This window comes from Caretta caretta, chromosome 5 (genome assembly GCF_965140235.1).
Source record: "Caretta caretta isolate rCarCar2 chromosome 5, rCarCar1.hap1, whole genome shotgun sequence".
Taxonomy (NCBI): Eukaryota; Metazoa; Chordata; order Testudines; family Cheloniidae; genus Caretta; species Caretta caretta.
The window spans coordinates 5636682-5657367 of NC_134210.1; the positions used below are offsets into that span (position 1 = coordinate 5636682).

The following is a 20686-nucleotide window of genomic DNA, read 5'->3' on the forward strand; positions in this document are numbered from 1 at the left end:
CCTTCCTGGGGGGGCAGACTCAACTCTGTTTTGCACCACCCTAGCTGCCTACTCTGTGATTTCTCCATTGTCTAATATCCTACTAAGAGTTGTGGTGCCCACCCAGCAGTAGGAGGGGCTTGCTACTTGCCAGTGACTTGTCCCTCTCTGTCCACAGGCAGCCAGCTTCCCCCATCATGCAGTAGGCGAGGTGGAGCTTCACCACTGAGCAGTGCCTGAGGTACGGTTGGTAGGAAGTATATTTCAACAGGGGTGATTCAGGGGCCTTCAGCCTGATGAAAATACAATGAGCAGCTTATTTATCTGCATTCAAGCACTTTACTGTATTTTCAGCTGGCTGAAGGCCCCTGAATAACCCCCATTGAAATATACTTGAGTGGATTTAGGATTCACATTTCCAGGTAGGCCTAGGGATGCAGCCTGTACAGGCAAGGCCTTCTCTTCCATTACATCAACCTAAATTATTCTGTCACCATAAGCCTAGGGTCCAGAAGAATTTGTAAAGGTGTGAAACTTAAGCTTATGAAGCTGAAACACTAAGAGGGTAAGTATCTTTTAGTTGCATAGTCCCCTGAAGTTAGGTTTGTTGTGGGGTCATTTCCCTGTCTTATGGTGGTTTTTTCCAGGCACTGCCCCTGCCCAGGGAATGTTTGCCTCAGTAGGTCCAGAGAGGTGCTCTAGGCAACACGTGAGTAACAAAAATGAAAGGAGAGCAGCATTACACAGAAGTGGTGGTTGAACAGTGGCATTTCAAGTTAGTGAAGACTGGATAGTCTCTCACCCCTTTTTTTTGTTGTGGTTTTTCCAGTATACAAAATTCATACCTGCCTTTGGCAGATGTCCCCTGCATTATACAGCAGTACAGGAAATAGTTAAGTACTCCCTTAGCTTTGATATGTGTCCAGGGCAATGCAGTACACCTCTAGTAGCCAGCCCCTACCAGCAGTCATGCCAGGACCATCTTCACACAGCTCCACTCGCACTAAGGTGCAGTACGATCATTGATGGGAGAACTGATTGCTGAAACAAAGTTTACCACCACTCAGGGCCATTCACTGTTCCGTACGTTATTGTCTAGCAGTAGTTACACGTCATAGTGAGTGGGTATTCACTAGAGGGAAACATCAACTGGCCCTGATCTAATTTTAGACCTATTGTAGCATTTGTTCATTCTAACATCAGCAAATACTAGTTATGGGGAAGGGGAATAGGGAGATTGAAGTTTAGGACACACCTGTCCATGAGGCCAGCCTTCTTCAACCAGGTCTTGGCTTACGAGCTCACAGGGTACAGGTCACTCCAGTAGCTGTTTTAAGTCCATTTCCACTATGCAAATAGCCATCAGGGTCTGCCGTGACCACTTAAGCCAGGTTTCACTGTGGTCATGTTTTGCTCCTAATGAAATCAGCAGCAACGCTTGTTACTTCAATGGGAACATGCTCAGGCACTGTATAAAGCAAGATACCTTTAGGCAATTGAGACACTGGATTAATTCCAGTGTAAGAAAAAATCTGGACACCCTCTATTAAAGTCCTCTCTCTTCTTTGTCATTTAAACTTACCCTTTTCACTTAGTTCTGCCTCAGTGTGGGGCTGGACCAGATGGCCTCGAGGTCCCTTCCAGCCCTACATTTCTATGAGTTTGTCAAGTATGCTAACTGTAGTTCACCAGTGACAGTTTGTGCTGGTCTTTCCTAAAACCATTCTTGGGGCAGGTAGGATTTTCTCCACCATGACATTAACATTAAAGGCTAATATTTTGGGGGCAGGGTCTACATCTTTCTTTATACAATCCTTCGAACGCTGGGTGTTGCCACTCTGAAGGCTAGACAGAACCTCACCACACCTTCAAAGAGCTGGCATTCAGAACTTTTAACGTTTGCAACAAAGTGGTCTCGTTGACAGGGACGTAACAATACAGGGATATTTTTATTTCACATTTTATTAGTAGACAGATGTGCAGAAAAGACAAAATAAACTACTGAAGGGGAAGACAACACAAAATGCATCAGTTAATCCTTTCTGGTAAATTATATTGGGGGGGAGAAGAAGGGGGGAAAAAAGGGGGGGTGGGGAGAGAACATCCAGGATTTTCAGCTAAGAAAAACTACTAAGAAAATCTAGTGCACCCTGCTGGTTTCAGAATGGTTGAAAACTGCACTTGAATTATAAATGTAAACTTCAACATTGGTTTGGATTTTGGGGGGGGGGGGGAGGCGTTAAGAAAAGAATACACAGGTCAGGTACACATTTTTCCTCATAATCTCTTAAATAGTCATACTTCGGTTGTTTGTACCTTGAAAAGGAAACCAGCGAGTCAACAAGCAATGACACTGCAGGGGACTGAGGGGGAGAGAAGTTAATCTGGCTAATGTAGGAGCTCTTGGAACAGGTTTTTTTAAAAAAAATAAAATAAAGGGTAACAGAAGAATCATAACGCATCTTACAACACCAAGCTTGAGAATACAAGTCACTGGAGAGTATACAGTGAAGACGGTCAAAGTACAAGGGAAAGGTCCTGAAAGATGCAGTATCCTCATTTCAAACCAAGTAATCAGCACGAAGGGTGTTGCATTGATTGGGTTGTTTGCTTCCCTATCTTAAGTCACACCCATCCCCTTCACCACCATCACCACACCAAAAAAAGTGAGGTTAGTTTCCCTAGGCTGCCTCAGAGGGAACAGTTATTTTGCCCAAGAACTATTCCCATGAAGGAGTTCAAGGGATATGCGCTTGGTTCTTGTAATCTAATTGCACTGTATACATTCCTATTGGTTTTTAAGAAGCTAGTACCCTGCAGGTGCTCGATCTGGAAGTATGTGTTTCTGGTTGCAACGGTTTGCCTTGGTGGTAACTACACTACAGGCCTCATGCAGGAGCCCCATTTGCTCACTCCAAAAGTGCTGCAGGGAAAAGGTCCCTCATTCCTGGAGAGGAGGGTGGGCAAAGCCTGATGTGACTCCGCAGAACTCAATCTGGCTGCTGATTAGCGCCTAAGGAAATGCCGTACAGACAGGCAGGCAGGCTGAGGTTCTCGTATCCAGCGTGAGGACATGGGTGAAGGGATGCAAGTTTAGGTAGGAGGCTGCCTTTAAATCAATAAGGTACAACAGGGTGCTTTTTCTGGTCATGCCATGGGGCACAGGGAGGGGGTTTCCCCACCAATAAGCTGGTGCCACGGTCTCTCATACCATGTCCTGGAATGTCTTGATAGGATCACACAGTGGAGCCTTCAGAAAGGAACAGCCACGTTTTCCTTTGGTTTCTATCAGCAAAAAAGGCTTTAACCAACATTAAACAAAAAAACCCCACCTTTTGAAGTGAACCCTGCATTCCCAGTCCCTGGCATAAATTTTCCTGCTCCTTCCTTGTACTTGAGGCTGGACTGCTTTCAATTCCAAACAGCTGGCACCTTACTTCAGTCTTTTTTTTTTTTTTAAATAAAATCAACTCCCAGCCCAAGGGGACATATCTGCTCTTCTGATACCAGGAAGTCACAGCCTTTGTGCTCACAGATCCAGCACTCCCAGCTTTCACTTTATTAACAAGTTAGAAGGCTTCCCAAGCCAATCAACTCTGAGGAGGCAGGGTTAGTGAAAGGTGGTGATATGCCACTGGAAACCCTGAGAGCAAGGGGGCAACCAAGATGTCATTAAAGGAGCCTCTCAGGGTCTTACTCCCCCGACATAGGCAAAACTCCCACTGAAGCCAGAACAGCACCACACAGGCTGTGAGTCACTGCCCTGGAGTAGGTTCTTGAAGTGATGAAAGGCTCAGTACACGTGAAATGCTGTCCTAACCAGTGGACAAAAAATAGTCCCAAAGGCCAACTCAGGGTGCCACACTGCAGCCAAATCACAAGAGTGCTTTACAATGGATTTGTGATGGCAACCAGGTTAAGCAATCAAATTCTGCTGGAAATTTGAGGATGATAGGTCTGATCTTCTGCCAAAAACTCCCCAGCACATGAAGGAGATTTCTGAGTTGCTGAACTGCCTGGACTTTGCACACCACCCAGTTAACATGGTGAAAGCCTAGCAGCAACTACTTCGAATCCTGGTTCGCAGAGCTCCCTTCAGCCATCTGGATTCATGCACTTCTTTGTCATAGCTCTTCAGCCATGAACAAGCTGGCGTCAGTATTTGAGAGCTATGTGACCACAGCAAAGCTTTGTCATCAGGATCCCCTTTCCCTCTCCAGTAATGAGGACAGGCTTGGTTTGATGGTCGATTCAGAAAGTCTGTCCACTGGTAAGCCTGGGGAAGGCCAGATTGGTATTTCTAGTTCTTGTGAGCGCATTGTGTTGCGCAAGGGAATTTTGGATTCTGCCTCAAGGCTCACAATCTACAAGAGCAAGTCTCGGGAGGTGCTATCATTTGCCAATCCACAATTAGTCTTACCCATTTAAACAAACAAAGGAAGATGCTAAAAGTCAACAGTAGGTATTCAGGGTGCAGAGAAGAGCAACTGGCAGCTACGATTAACGCACAGACTAGACTCTCCAAAGGTGTAGTAGCTTATTGAAAACGGCAGATTCTAGACACTGAACACATGCTCCTAGGGCTAATACTGGCAGACTGAACCTGCCACCACTTGTAAGGGGGCCAACTCTGCATTCTGAAGGAGAGGATTTAAGTTGGTATTTTCACGATTCCCTCCCAACAATGGGAGCCAGCAGCAGATCTCAGCAGCATTCTAGCAAACTGCATAGTGATTTCTAAACCCCAACCAGTCTGAAAAAATAAATAGTCACCCAGGGCTCAGTTGTACAGATGTGAAGTGTTAAGTGTTTATTTTAGGGTTCATATCATACACTTGGTAAAAAGGCAGCTGATTCTGCCCTCTGGGCGCAAGGCTCCAGGGGCTATCTACTTCCTAACTAGAACAGGCTGAAAAGGAATACTGTACCTTTCAGTAACACATTCCATCAAGCTCTACACAGTAGCTTACACTCTCCAACCCAAGCCTTGAAAAAAGGAAAAAACCACCACCACAAAGCTACACAAATGTGCACACGCTATTATTGTAAATGGAGCAGCTAAACCTTGGCAATTTGCTTTTTTGTGTGGTTTTTTTTGTTTTTTCTTCCCAGTAAATGCAGCACTTGTGAACTCCCAAGGACCCAACTTCCAATGGGTTCATTCCAGCTTTAAATACATTAAACATCTCGATGCAAGACTGTGTTTAATTAAAGTATTTAAACACAGACCAAACCTGTTTCACTGTGAACATTTCGTAGAGACGCGAGGGGGAGTTTCTTTCTTAAAAAAAGAAATCATAATACAGTGATGAAAGGGTTAAGAATGCAAGAATTCAGACATTCTGTGAAGGGTCTCTCTCTCTCTCTCTATAAGAGGTCCATAAAAAAAGAGCAAACAGAGATCCATAGATCAGGAGACAAGAGTTTGTTGTTGATTTCCCCTGGTGTATTTTTTGCTGGACTGTTGCTAGGTTACCACTGCTCCCTTTTGGCCTGAATCGGCAGGGCAGTACAGGGGCATGTAGGGAGCAGGTCACGACTCTTCATTGCCAGAATCATCATCATCGTAACACTCGGCATCTTCCTCCTCCTCGTCTTCATCATCAATGTCGTCATCGTACAAGTCGTCATAAAGCAAATCTGAACTGTTGTCATTGGAAGGCACTTTAGTTTTGATGCAGTACTCTGCCAGTGTAGTGGGGACCTTCACACCATCCTTTTCTGCCTCAGCCTTGGTAGCCAAAACCTGTTTCCTGCAAGGTAGAGGAGAGAAAGCAGCAATGTGATCACAGGTTTGGATTCCAAGAGGGCTGTAGCTTTTCCTGCCAAACACCTGCAGAGCAATCTCCAAGAACCAACATAAACCTCATCCCTGGCACAGAGACAATGAAGCCATTTCAGCACATGCATTCCATAGGAAGCCAGCAGTTGAGTGAAAAGCATAGCAAGTGAAGCTAAACCACAAATTTGTTTTCCTCCCGTCACTAGTGTGGGGTTGTTACAAATTGTTATCAGTCCCAGTAAACTCTTCCAAAACTCCAGCAACACAAGATAGTGTATTTTAAGGTCCAATATTAGTGACTTGCATAAGCTAGTCACAGGTAGCCCAAGTTTCATTGCATTAATTAATCAATCGTCCTCTTTCCAAAATGGGGTCCTTAAAAAAATAAAAATAAAAAAGACATCAAATGGTTTCCTCTGGTGGCTACAGTTTCAAAGTTTCTCCAAAAGCATTTAAGTTCCACGAAAAGTTTTATCCAGCTATACTTAGGATGGCATTTTCAGAAGCGCTTAGCATTGCTGTGCTCCCACTGAAGTAAATGCAAACAGAGCTAAGTCATTGCCAAGTGCTTTTGAAAATCCAGTTGGCTAAATGTTTGCTACCTTGAACTACAGCTATCCAGTCCTTTCTAGCAACACTGTTTGGAAGTGTGAGTGTGTAAACAGTTCCCTCTTACAGAAATACCGAAAGATTAGCCAGCTGGTAACTAGGGTACTGCCTTTAAGAGACGACGCGTCACGCTCCCAGTTACAGCTGGCCATCCGCATGTTTCACTGTGGAAAGGGTTGATGGTGTAAGAATGAGATAATGACGTTTTACCCTAACAGCAGGGGGGCCGTTTCCTCAATTGGTGAGAGTTGGTGCTATAGGACTGTACACAGGCAGAGGATCTTGCCCCAACACTTATGCAACTATGAGGCTGATTTAATGATCGGCAGTCATCAGTTCCAATCCAGAACTCTCAACATATTCCTAAACTATGCCCTAAATAAAAACAGGCATGGCTCCATGCATGTCTAGTCACTATCACCTGGGGAAGGGAGATTCCTCCAGTACTCAAAAAGGCTCTTGAAAGCACTGCCTTTACGAGGGTTCTTCAGTGACTAGTGACTTGACAGAATGAGGGACTTCTAAGAATCAACATTCTAAACGAAAGACAGGCAGGATTTTAAAACAGATTCTTCAAGCTCACAGACATGCACTGCAGATTTTGTTAAGTAAGGTTACAGGACAGAAACAGCATTTAAAAATACAAGAGGGTCAGGAGTGCAACCTCAAGTGAATATATTAAGCATGGAATTAACCAAGTTACATGAGTAATGAACCATTCACCCAGCCACACAAGCAATGTGCAAAGAGAATGATCCAGATGGGGATTTGTTAATGGCCAAAGGACTTTGTTCTGGCATAATACTCATACAATCTGACAAAGGAAAGCAGTCAAAAGAAGATATGTTGACCCTTTTGTGCCAGCAGTCAGCTTCAACAGCATGCTAAGGGTGCTCTAGCAGGGGCTCCTGCCACCAAGGCAGAGAAATGGCTTTAAGATTAACCTTCTAAAGAGAGCTAAAGTAACAGCTTCCAGAGATATTCAGGTTAGAAGTGACTATTTAGGTTTGCAGTGCCGTTGAAACAGTGTGGTCCCAGGATATCAGAGACATAAGGTGGGCGAGAATATCTTTTATTGGACCAAACTTGTTGGGGGGAGAGAGAGAAGCTTTCAAGCGACACAGAGCTCTACTTCAGGTCTGGGAAAGGTACTCCGTGTCACAGCTAAGTACGTAGAAGATGGAACTGATTAGTACAAGAGATGCTAAACAAACAGAAGTTGGTCCAATCTATCAAATAAAAAACCAAACACACATCTGAATCTGACTAGAATCCTAGAAGTGCTGGGCTGGAAGGGACCTGAAGAGGTCATCAAATCTCACCCTCTGTGCTGAGGCAGGACCAAGTACACCTAAGCCTCCCTGACAGATGTTTGTGCAACCTATTCTGAAAAACCCCCCATGATGGGAATTCCACACCATCCCTTGGAAGCCTGTTCCAGAGTTTAACTACCCTGGTAGTTAGAAAGTTTTCCTCTAATATCTAACCTAAACCTCCCTTGCTGCAGATTAAGCCCATTACTTCTTATCCTGCCTTCAGTGGACATGCAAAACAGTTGATCACCATCTTCTTTGTAACAGCCCGTAACATATTGGAAGACTTATCAGGTCCCCCGTGGCCCCCCACTCTTCTCTTCTCAAGACTAAACATACCAAGTTTAACCTTTCCTCACGTCAGGTTTCAAAACCTTTTATCATTTTTGTTCTCCTCCTCTGGACTCTCTCCAATTTGTGCACATTTTTCCTAAAGTGTGGTGCTCAGAACTGGACAAAGTACTCCCATTGAGGCCTCACTGAGCAGGATAATTACATCCTGTGTCTTACACTCCTCCCCCACTCCTATTAATACAACCCAGAATCACTTTTTTTTGCAGCTGCATCAAGTTGTTGGTTCCTTCAATTTGTGATCCAGGTAACTCCCACATTCTTTTCAGCAGTACTACTACCTACAGTCTAGACAGTTATTCCCCATTGTGTAGTTGTGCATTTGATTTCTCCTCCATAAGGGTAGTACTTTGCACTTGTATTTACTGAATTTCATCTTGTTCATTTCAGGCCAGTTCTCTAATGTGTCATTTTGAATTCTAATCCTGTCCTCCAAAGCATTTGCAAGCCCTCCCAATTTGAGGTCATCTGCAAATTTTATAAGGGCACTCTCCACTCCATTATCCAAGTCAAAATGAAAATATTGGCTAGTACTGGACCCAGGACTGGCCCCTATGGGACAGCACTAGGTACGCCCTCCCAGTCTGACGGCAAGCCATTGATAACTACTCCAAGTAGTCTTTGAACCAGTTGTGCACACAGCTTAAGGTGTGATTTAAACCACATTTCCTAGTTTGCTTATGAGAATGTCATGTGACGGTCAAAAGATTTACCAAAATCAATACATATCACAGACAGCTTTCCCTCCCTCCCCCCCAGCCACTAGGCCTGTAACCCTGTCAAAGGAGGAAAGTAGGTTAGTTTGGCATGACTTGTTCTTGACCAATCCATGCAAGCTATTCCTTATAAAGGTTACCTGCAAGGTGCTTAGTAATTGATTACTAAATATTTTGTTCTAATATCTTTCCAGGTATCGAAGTTAGGCTAGCTAGTCTTATTCCCTGGATCCTCTTCATTCCTACATTTTAAAAGATAGGAATCATGTTTGCTCTTCTCCAGTCTTCTGGGACCTCACCCATCTTCCAGAACTCATGGAGGATAATTGCTAACAGTTCTGAGATTACTTCAGCTGGTTCCTTAAGTATTTTAGGATGAATTTCATCAGGCCCTGCTGACTTGAATGCATCTAACTTACCTAAATATTCTTTAGCCTATTCCATTCCTTCCCTATTTTGGCTTGTGTTCCTTTCCCCTTGTTGATATTGTGTTGAGTATCTGGTCATTAATCAATCATTTTAGTGAGACGGACACAAATAGGCATTAAACATGCCATCTTCTTCATGGCATCAGTAATTAGCTCTTCTCTTCCCCATTAAGTAGAGTAGCTACAGTTTTCTTTTTCTTTTTCTTGCTCCTAATGTATTTAAAGAACCTCCTCTTATTGGCTTTTATGTCCCTTGTTAGGTGTAACTCATTTTGTGCCTTAGCCTTTCTGATTTTGTCCCTACATGCTTGTGCCATTTTTTTTGTAGACATCGTTAGCAATTCATTCATGTTTGTACTTTTTGTAGGATTCCTTTTTGATTTTCAGATCATTGAAGAGCTCCTGATGGAGCCACTCTGGCCTTTTCTATTCCAATGCGAAGGGAAGATAGGAAAAATGGTTTGCAGTTGTACCTTTAATATGGTCTCCTTGAGGAAGTGCCAGCTCTCCTGAACCTTTATCCCTTAGATTTTCTTCTGATGGAATCCCATCTACTAGCTCTGAGTCTGCTGAAGTCTGTTTTTTTTGGGGTTTTTTTCCTCTGAAGTCCACTGTTCCTATTCTGCTGCTTTCACTCCTTCCTTTCCTTAGAATCATGAAACCCACCATTTTATGAGCACTTTTACCCAAATTGCCTTCAACCTTCAGATTTGCAAACAATTTCTCCCTGTTGGTCAGAATCAAGTCTAACATGATAGTTCCCCTGGTTACTTCTTGTTTCAGAAAGTGGAGGAAGTTGTCCCCAAGAACTTATTGGACGTGTTGTGTTTTGCTATGTTACTTTTCCAACAGATGTCGGGGAAGATCCCATTAGTAAAGTCTCCCATTACTAATAGGCCTTGTGCATTGGATATTTCTGTTGTTTGTTCTAGAAATCCCTCATCCACCTCCTCTTCTGATTTGCTGGTCTACAGTAGATCCATACCATGAAGTCACCCCTCCTGACCCTCTTGCCTCTTCTATGTTTACCCAGAGACTTTCAACCGGTCTGCCTCTCACCTTCTTTTGGACCTCAGGACAAGCGTGTATATTCTTGATGTACAATGCAACACCACCTCCTCTCCCACTTCCTGAAGAAGCTATCACTCTACCCCAATATTCCAGTAGTTTGTGCGCTAACTTCCAGTTCTTCCTGTTTATTCCCCATACTCCTTGCATTTGTGTATACATATCTAAGATGTTAAGCAGATTCCCCCAATGATTTCACTCATTGCTCTTATGACCCTATTGTAATTTTCCATGACCCCTTCAACGTCTAGCTCTGTTAGCGTCAAGCTCATCAAGAAACTTTAAAATAAGTGGTTTTAAGAAGATGTGTGAAGCATCAAACTGAATTCTTATTGCAATGTCTCCTGCCCAAACAAGACTTTACCTAATAATTTCAGCATACTCTTTGTCTTTTCCTTTACTGTCCCTCCATTTCCTGAACATGACTGATGCATCCACGTTGGCTGGAGAAAAGGTGTTGGGCTCATTAAGCAAGGAGATTACACTCAGTAGGATAGTCCTGAAAAATAAAAAAGTAACATTAGAGAGGTCAGCGCTAAGCATTCATGGAGCTATGATAGAAGTCTTGAAGGTGAATTAAGGCTGCCATTTTAGGAACACGTTTAGGGCTGAGACTTGGAATAAAGTTAAATGCAAACTCACACCCCACAGCTGAAATGAAAGCAGAGTTAACAGCATGACAGGATTTATGTGCTCACACCACCACTAGTCAGGCATTTTAGAGGTGGAGGGAATAGGGTGGTATAGAACAAACAGGAATTTGTTTCATTGGAGAGATTGTAGAATGAAAACTTGTGGGGAAAGAGTTTTCCTATCCAGCAAATATTTAGGACTGCAAATTGTTCCTGTTAAGTACTGGGATGGACCCAAGACCTTTTGAAGTTTTTCTTCAACAACAAAAAACAATGCCAGAGAGACACCCCACAGAACAGTGATTAGGGCACTCACCTGGGATATAGGAGACCCAAGTTCCAGTCCTACCTGATTTGGAGTAGGAACTTGAACCGGGGGTCTCCCATGTCCCAGGTGAGTGCCCCAACTGCTGAGCTATTGGCTATAATGGCAGACGTGTGGTCTCTGACCAGAAATTCCAAACAGGAGTCAAACTTTCCCAATTAAAGTTTAATTTAACCTGATAAGTTCCCATGAGGTCTTGAAGAATCTGCATTTTCCAATAAAAAGGTGATTTGTCAAAAAATTATCTGACCAACTCCACGAATGATGCACTAAGAGGTCTTCAACCACGAAGATTTGAAAGGAGAAAGTGTCAAGGTGCCTGTGCAAACTGGGGCTGAATCCCCCCCACCCCCGAGATAGTGGGGGCTTTCAGCACCAGTGTGCTTTAGTGCTTAAGCAGTTGTAAGATAGTAGCAGAAACTTGCACAGCCAGAGTCCCTGGCGTAAAGAGTTTAGAATTTGAGAACAAACGTATTTGCTTTAAGGGCTTGGCTACACTTGCGAGTTACAGCCTGTTAAAGGAGCCCCAGGAACACTAGCTCACTACCCGTCCACACTGGCAAGGCACGAAGAGCGCTCTGACTCCGTGGCTAGAGCGCTGCTGGTCTCCACCTCGGCCAGTGGAATAACGTTTTTGTGCATCCCCCCTGGAGCGCCGCGGCACCAGTGTGGACGCCCTGGTCTGTTAATGCGCTCTGATTGGCCTCCAGAAGTGTCCCACAATGCCTGTTCTAGCCACTCTGGTCATCACTTTGAACTCTACTGCCCTGCCCTCAGGTGACCAACCGTCAGAGCCACCCTTTAAATTCTCTGGGAATTTTGAAAATCCCTTTCCTGTTTGCTCAGCCAGGCATGGAGTGCTTTCATCAAATCTTTCCACATGACCATGCCTCCACGTGCCAGATGATTCCCAGTATGGAGCAATGGCAAGGTGCTGGACCCCCATCAGTGTTTGGGGGGTATGAAGCAGTCCAGTCCCAGCTGCGCTCCAGCCATAGGAATTGCGATACCTTCGGACAGATATCAAGGGACATGATGGAAAGGGGCCATGATCGGGACGCACAGCAGTGCAGGATTAAAATGAAGGAGCTGCGGAATGTGTACCGCAAAGCCCATTAGGCAAACAGCCGCTCCGGTGCTGCCCCTGCGACCTGCCGTTTCTACAAAGAGCTGGACGCAATACTTGGGGCCGAACCCACCTCCACTCAGAGTAACACCATGGACACTTCAGAGCCCAGTTCAACAAGGCAGGAGGAGGAGGTGCAAAGCGGGAACGAGCATGCTCCGGCGGAGGAACACACCCCGGAATCCCTAGATGCATGCAGCCAGGAGCTGTTCTCAAGCCAGGAGGAAGGTAGCCAGCTGCAGCGGCCGGTGCTTGGGGAAGGACAAAAACCAGAGGAGGTTCCCAGTAAGCAGCTTTTTATTTTGGGAAGTAAATTATTCAGTGCAGGCTCTTGGGGTGAGGGCTGCATGCATGCCTAGATGCAGAATAGGGCATTGATGTGCTCTCTCACATTGCAATTTTCAGCCTCAGTGATCTCTTCAAAGGTCTCATTGAGAACTTGGACAATGCGCTTGTGCAGGTTTCTTGGGAGAACCACTGTGGTCCTTGCCCCAGTACGGCTAACTTGTCCGCACCACTGTGCTGTGAGGGGCGGGGGGGGACCATTGCTGCACACAGGCAAGCTGCATATGGGGAAGGGCAGAAGCTGCATTGCGGTAGAAGACCCTCCCTTGCTTCCCAGGTCACCCTCAGCAGCGAGATATCTTCCGGGACAAACTCCTGTGGAAAATGTAGGGACAGTGTTCAGTATAGGGGCCCCGTGCGCTGTTGGTTCTCCCCAAGGCATAGAACCCCAGCCATGAAAGAATCAGTCCCCCTTGACTCTGTGCTTACTCACCATTTTGGGGCTCCTGTGGGTTATGTGTGCTTGCTTTGGGACGGGCAAATTATGCTACTTTGTAGACTGTGCTTACCCTTAAGCACGGGGGAATCATTGCTCTGTCTGGTGTGAACAATGCTGCCTCTGTTAAGTGTTGCATTTTGCCTTTACAGATGCAACCTTGAGATCTCAAAAAGAAAAAGGAGTACTTGTGGCACCTTAGAGACTAAAATTTATTTGAGCATAAGCTTTTGTGAGCCAACAGCTATGGATAACCCACTGAATGCATCCAATGAAGTGAGCTGTAGCTCACGAAAGATTATGCTCAAATAAATTTGTTAGTCTCTAAGGTGCCACAAGTACTCCTTTTCTTTTTGCGAATACAGACTAACACGGCTGCTACTCTGAAACTTGAGATCTCAGCCATCCGTGTTATCACCGGCTGAAAGACTCCAAAGAACTAGAAAGAGGCCACGTAGAAGCAAGGAAGATATTTTGCATGAAGTAATGCAGCATTCAAGTAATGAAAAATTGAAAAGGGCAAGAGTGGCGGGACAGTGAAAGGAGGATCTGCCAGCAGAATGAGGAGCACCGGCACAAAAGCGCGGTGCTCTGGCAGCAAAGCACGGATCAGCTGATAAGCATAATGGAACGCCAAGAGGACTCGATCCAGGCGCTCATAGCCATGCAGGCGCAGCACTACCGTGCCCGACCCCCCCTGCAGCCCTTGTCCCAAAACTCTTTCCCTTGTGCCCCCATGTCACCTCCAACCCTCTTTGGCATAAGTGGTTAGGGCACAGCCTCCCCTAACCAGGCCTCCATACAATTTCAGAAACCCGATACGGCCCTCAGGCCAAAAATTTTGCCTCCCCTGAAATAGCAGGAGATACCAAAGACAAGAGCTGAGAAAACAGTGCCTAAACACTTGCATCTACAGAACTCAAGAAATAAGTCATATCTGCTAGTTATATTGCTCTAAAGAGTGAAATGTTACCATGAGGGGTATAGATTACTGTCCAAGAGTGTGTTCAGCGTTATGCCTATAACCAGTGGTGAGCTGGAGCTGGTTCGCACCGGTTCACTGGAACCAGATGCTAAATTTAGAAGCCCTTTTAGAACCGGTTGTCCTGAGAGGCCAAAAAGTGGCGCCTTAGGCGCCTACTCCATGGGTGCTCCGGGGCTGGAGCATCCACAGGGAAAATTTGGTGGGTGCAGAGCACCCACTGGCAGCTCCCCACCCCTCACCCATCCCCAGCTCACCTCCGCTCTGCCTCCGCCCCTGAACCCGCTGCCCCACTCTGCTTCTCTGCCCTCCCGCGAATCAGCTGTTCGCGCAGGAAGCCTGGGAGAGCTGAGAAGCAGGCAGTGGCTTCGTGCTCAGGCCCAGAGAGGCAGAGCGGAGGTGAGCTGGGGTGGGGGGTGCGAGGAGGGCCGCCTGTGCTGCACCAGGTAACAGCTGATTCTCGGGAAGCTGGGGGGCGGGGTGGGGGGCAGAGAAGCAGAGTGGGGCGGCGCATTCGGGGGGCGGAGGCAAGCTGGATGGGGAGCTGCCGATGGGTGTTTTGCACCCACAAAATTTTCCCCGTGGGGGCTCCAGCCCCGGAGTACCCATGGAGTTGGGGCCTAAGGCACCAATTTTGATGTGATCAGTGGGGTGAGCAGCCTCTCCCCCTGCTCCCCCCCAGCTACGCTCCCCTGCCCTAGGAGCCAGAGGGACCTGCTGGATGCTTCCCGGGAGCCGCTCCAGGTAAGCACTGCCAGGACTCCCCACCTCACCCCCCAGGGAGGTCCCTCTGGCTCTTATGGGTGGGGCACTACGGTAGCCCATGAGACCCTCCTGCTCGGTTCTGGGGGCAGTCAGGGGACGGGGTGGATGGGGCAAGGGTCCCGGTGGGGGACCCTCAGTATCACAACAGCAAAAGTGCCATCACTTGGCTACTTAAGCTATCAAGGCAGAAATTCTCCTACATAGTGTCATTGTTTGACTCTTTCCAAAAATTAGACTTCCCTCCAATAGGCTGGGACCTCAATACACTTTACCAACAAAAATAGAAAAGAAAAAAATCAAGGGATAGAGCAAGATCTGAAATAGGGGAATCACTGTTCAGTAATAAGTAACACTGTAAACACTGTATACTTCCACTTTGATACTTTTCTAAAAACATAATGCAGATTAGAGAGAGTTACTTTTAACTTATCTTTTGGTTGTGAATAAGACAGAAACATAAACACAGCATAAAGCTTTACTCTAAGTTCTTAAATCACAGCAAGAATTCTTTCCACTGTGTAGCTAAATAGTTATTACCATTGATTGCATGGTTCACCATTGTACATAAAGCAAGTGTCATTTAGAGGCATATTGTGGCATGGAGCACTATAAACTCAAGAGAGGCTATACAGCATTAGGATTTTCAAAGAGTAGATTACACTACAGAATTACTTTGGTATAACTAGGATACTCAGGGGTTTGAAAAATCCACATTCCTGAGCAATCTAGTTATACCAAACTAAGCGCAATGTCAGCAGGAGAGCTCCTGTCAATACAGCTACCACCTCTGTGAGAGGTGGATTAACTACACCAATGGAGAGTTCTCTGCTGCAGGCATACAGCATCTTCCTTAAAGTGCTACAGTTGTGCAGATGCAGCTTTTTAAACATAGACCTGCCCAAAGAAAGGAAAGCGTTGGTTAGCCTGGAGTGCTTTTGGCAACTCGTGACTCATTCAGCTTTGGGCAACAAGGGGAAATACCTGGCAACCATCTGCTTAGGACAACAGGATTGCCAAATACTGAAAGGGAGGGGAGAAAGCAGGAAAAGGCCCAAGGTATAAGCAGAGAGCATAAGCCACTGGCATCAAAATTCCAGCCCATAGGCTGGGTCCCCCTGCTTGATTTAGTCTGTCACCAGGACTAGATAGAAGGCCACAGAAATGCCTTTTAAAGAGGATCTTTCTACCCTTTTTGGTTGCACAATCCCTCAGGACAAATCTCAAATGTTAGTAAATGAGTTTGCAGACAAATCCTGAAAGATGGGTCTTTTCTACTTCTGGTATCTCAGTGGAGTATTTACTCTAAAGTAGAATGGTAGTTTAGGACAGTGTGGATTTGGAAAGGCTAGTCTAAATTTGAGACAGCAAGTTTATTCTCTGAGCAAATTTTAACAATGATACGTCACCACACAGAGTGGAAATCTCAACAAGGCAGCACAGTATCTGAGCACACTGCACTCCAGTAACTAACTAGAAGATTATTTTTCCAATTTAAGATACTTATTTCTGTCAGATTCAGATGAGCCATTTTTAGAGATTGTTGCCAAGCCAGTTGTCCCATTTCCATCGAAGGCCGGAAGACAGGCTATGGTCCGGCTGGACATATTGACCACAACAGAACTTTCATAAGGTCTACATTTGTGGAGTCAGTGGTTCTGTATTTTATTACCTGACATTCTGGGTGGGGTTCCACCTTTCGGATGGCAGTTCTCCACTTTGTGGGTCATCTACAGGTGGGTGAAGAATTGAAATACATACATCTCCATTCTGCAAGACAGAGGTGAAAGATTCAGTAAACATTAGCAGTATTATTGCACTAACAATTTGGAACACCACGCTTGAGGACTGGTTGACCAAGAGCTTTCAGCCACTTGGTAGTTCCTGGGCAATTTCACCCAAGGAAAGATCAAAATATTTATTAAACAGTAAAGTATGGCAAACCTGTGCAGTTGTACAGGGTCATGAACACCACCAAGTTCTTCTTTAGCCATTTTACATATTTCAAGTGGAGGCCTTTGTGCATAAAGACAATGTAAATTTGCAGTTTGCGTAAACTGGATCAGCATTCACGTTGCACTCCCCGTCAGTACCCGACCCAAGCCGGGGAAGCTAACGATCTAACCAGCGGACCAAATTTGGTGATGAATCCTGGTCACATGCCACCTGAGGCACGCTGCGCATATGCTAAGAAGTAGACTAATGAACAACAGGGTGGATGCTTTTAAAAAAAAAAGTAAGAGGAATCTAATTTAGTGTAAAGGTTATATTTAGTTGCAAGTGAAAATATTTTAATGGCTACCAACCAATGAGAATCAACCTCTCTTTAGGAAAATACAGTAGAATCTCAGAACACCATAGTTACGAACTGACCAGTCAACCACACACCTCATTAGGAACCAGAAGTATGCAATCAGGCAACAGCAGAGAGGGAAAAAACCACCAAATACAGTGAACTACTAGAAAAAGAAAAAGGGAAAGTTTAAAAAAAGATTTGACAAGGTAAGGAAACTGTTTCTGTGCTTATTTAATTTAAATTAAGATGGTTAAAAGCAGGATTTTTCTTCTGCGTAATAAAGTTTCAAAGCTGTATTAAGTCAATGTTCAGCTGTAAACTTTTGAAAGAATAACCGTAATGTTTTGTTCAGAGTTACAAACATTCTTCATTCCTGAAGTGTTTGTAACTGAGGGTCTACTATAACTTAAAAAAAAAAATGCAAAACAAGATTAAGACTGATTTAAATCAAAGTTTCCTGCTTACTGATTTAAATCATGGATTAAATCCACTCTAAGTGATCTGATTTAAAACAATCCACCCTGCTACACAACACTGCAATTTCTATTCAAGATGTTTAACCATTTTGAATTGCTGCAGTCTTTAAAGAAAGACAGAAGGTAACAAATACCAGAAGTCACGTAAGTCCCCCAAAAATCTACAGTTTATAAGGCGACTGATATAAAAATAGTCAACTGCAGTCACAGGGAATCCCAGGCATGACAAGAAGTTTTATGTAGCTCCAAATGGCTACTGAAATATCCAGCTAAATCACTGAATCCCTATGAGAACACAGTGGCCTCCTCATAAACTTACATTACTTTGCTTCCTTTTGAGAGAATAAAACATGAGGGGACTACCGAGAATTTTAGGAAGTATAAAATGGCATTATTCTCTCGGTTAGCGAAAACTCCAGAGGGATTACAATATGAAACTTTTGTAAGTACAGGTTAAGATCTCAGATCACCACAACTAGAAGTCACACACCTGCAAAAGAAGTCTGTAAACATGAGACCATTCACATTTGCTCCCTCATCCAAGCTGGCTCACTTCCTGTCATGAGGAACTGAACACCACTCCCATACTGAAGTGCTCAGCTGAGTTTGGCATTCTATCCTAACTCAAGGAATCACAGCAGTGCTCCTCATTGGGAGCAGAGTAAACTGACCAGATAGCATGATGCACTCCTAAATGGGCTCTGGCACCATGCAGAGGAGAGAAACAGAAGAGATGCTCTCAGAGGGTTACACAGGCTCCCTCCCAGCATCCCAGAGGAAGAAAGAGCTACTTTCGCAGCACATAATTACACCCTTACAGGCATATAGTCCTTTTAATCTATGGCCCAACTCCAAATGATACAAATAGGAACTATGCATAGATTTAAAGCTTTATATTGCCCTGTGGTTTGTGATCTCTTCTATGGGACAGACTGAACACTGATTCATTATGGACCACCACAGTCCTGTGGCATACCACAAAGATGAACTCACACTGTAGTGGCATTATTCAGTGGAGGCAAAGCCTATTAAATATGATTAGATGGAACATCAATTTTTTTGGCATTTCCTCAAAAAATGAGAAGGAAGTTTGTTACTTAATTTCATTTCTGATTCTCAGATTAACTCAAGGAAAAGCCCAGTTTTTTGCCACCCTCAGTAATGTTCCCTGTTCGCATAACCGCCCCCTTCTTTGGCATGAAACACGTTACAAGTGGATTTAGGCAGATAAAAATAAACATATTTTAAATTAAGTTTGAAATTATGACAACCTGCATTAAGACCCTGATTTACTAAATATTTTTAAACGTAAACTACTTTAAACAATCCATGTTTGTTACCAAGTTTTAAAGACAAAGTGAGAAAACTGAACTGGTGGAAGTCACTGGCTACGCACCTGAGACCAGAAACTAAGTGCTAAACCACTGTTTGACAGCAGTAGTCTCTTCTGCAGCTGCTGAAAGAATACTTGCTTCATTTCAGTTTATTCGATTAGTTTAGGTTCAAATACTAGTTCATTCAAAAAAGTTAAGAAAAACTAGGAGTTGGAAAAAAAACAAAACAAAACAAACAGGAAAGCTGGTTTTCCTCTTCCAAACTATCATTAAAAACTAGGTGTGAGATCTACTAATTTTAAGATCTTGAAGGACATGGTAAGCAGAAACAATCCATCAGCCAGCTCAATTCATTAACTACAGCTAGTACTTCACTTGCTTAATAAAAATCAGTTTTAAAGCAAAGCATGTTTTGATAAACTTTCTGAAAATGTTTGTGCATCCAGCATATTTAAGAAACTTTAGTAACAACAAGTTTTAAATTTTAAAATGCTGTTTTTGTGCATTTTTAGTTTCCAAATACAGCTTTACAAATCAAATTTTAAAAATTTACTAAAAACACACAATCACCTTTTTCTATTATAAAAATTAAGAATCTGAGTAAAGTAAGCTATATAAAATTGCTTAAATCAATCAATACAGTGTATCCTCCCAGCTAGCAAAGAGCAGCACCAAATGTAGCATTAAGGCTATCTTTAGTTGCCTAGCAACATCTTTTAATGGTTACCAACCAATGAAAAAAAATCGGCCTCTCTTTAGGGAAAAGAACATAACTACAAACCAAGATTAAAACAGATTTAAATAAAAGTTTCCTGCTTCCTTGTTTAAATCATGACTGAAATTGGTCACTTAAATCACCTGGCTTTAGAAATCAATCCACCCTGCACAGACATAAATGCATTCCTGGATCTGAACTTAAACAACTTGGGCTCTCACGGGTTCTAATCAGGTTGGCAGAGCACTCAGGTCAGGGACCTTGGCTGTGGAACTCCCATTCAGAAATGTTTGCCAATATGCCTTGGTGGCAGTCACTGATCTTTTCAGCCTCAGTGGGGGCTTCTTCTTAGCATCTAGAGGCTCAGATGCTCACCTAAAAACTGGTAGAACTTGGCTGTTAGATATTTTCCGCTTTTGGTCAGGGAAGTAATGCCTTGTGGCTGTTTTAGTCACTTTAGAGCAGGGGTTCTCAAACTGGGGGTCGGGACCCCTCGGGGGTCATGAGGTTATTACATGGGGGGGCGGGAATCACAAGCGGTCAACCTCCACCCCACCCCACTTTGCCTCCAGCATTTATAATGGTGTTAAAGTGTTTTTAATTTATATGGCGGGGGGTCACACTCAGAGGCTGCTACGTGAAAGGGGTCACCAGTACAAAAGTTTGAGAGCCACTGCTTTGGAGCTACTAGAGAAAGCCAGCAGAGCTGAGTACAGGAGGGAATGCCACATATGAGAAGTTAGTTCCTCAGCAGTAGATTTTATTTTGTATAATGGAAAGTGTCACCTGGCTTGGACAGTCCCTCCCTATTACAGCAATGTTTTCCCAAGTAAATGTAAGCTTCTAGATGTTGTATTAATCCTATGGCCCAGAAGGGTTTGATTAGTGTTTTCTATTGTTTATAAAAAGAAAAGGAGTACTTGTGGCACCTTAGAGACGTTTCAGCTCTGAAGTCTTGTGTCAGAGTGCAGCGATGCTGTAGTTCAACAAAGCGAGTCTGAACTCAGCAAA

The 20686-nt window shown here is 44.2% G+C and overlaps 1 protein-coding gene across 1 annotated transcript in view; it reads right to left on the minus strand.

Annotated features, from left to right (window-relative positions):
* Nucleotides 1-1909: 1909 nt before the first annotated feature.
* Nucleotides 1910-20686, minus strand: part of UBE2R2 (ubiquitin conjugating enzyme E2 R2) — a 104695-nt gene continuing 85918 nt past the window's right edge. Inside the window, exons 3-5 of the mRNA XM_048850961.2 lie at nucleotides 16527-16624; nucleotides 10611-10745; nucleotides 1910-5732 (exon numbers count right to left, since the gene is read on the minus strand). Of these exons, the coding sequence (XP_048706918.1) occupies nucleotides 5513-5732; nucleotides 10611-10745; nucleotides 16527-16624 (453 nt within the window). The 3' untranslated portion in view covers nucleotides 1910-5512. The remainder of the gene's footprint in view (nucleotides 5733-10610; nucleotides 10746-16526; nucleotides 16625-20686) is intronic.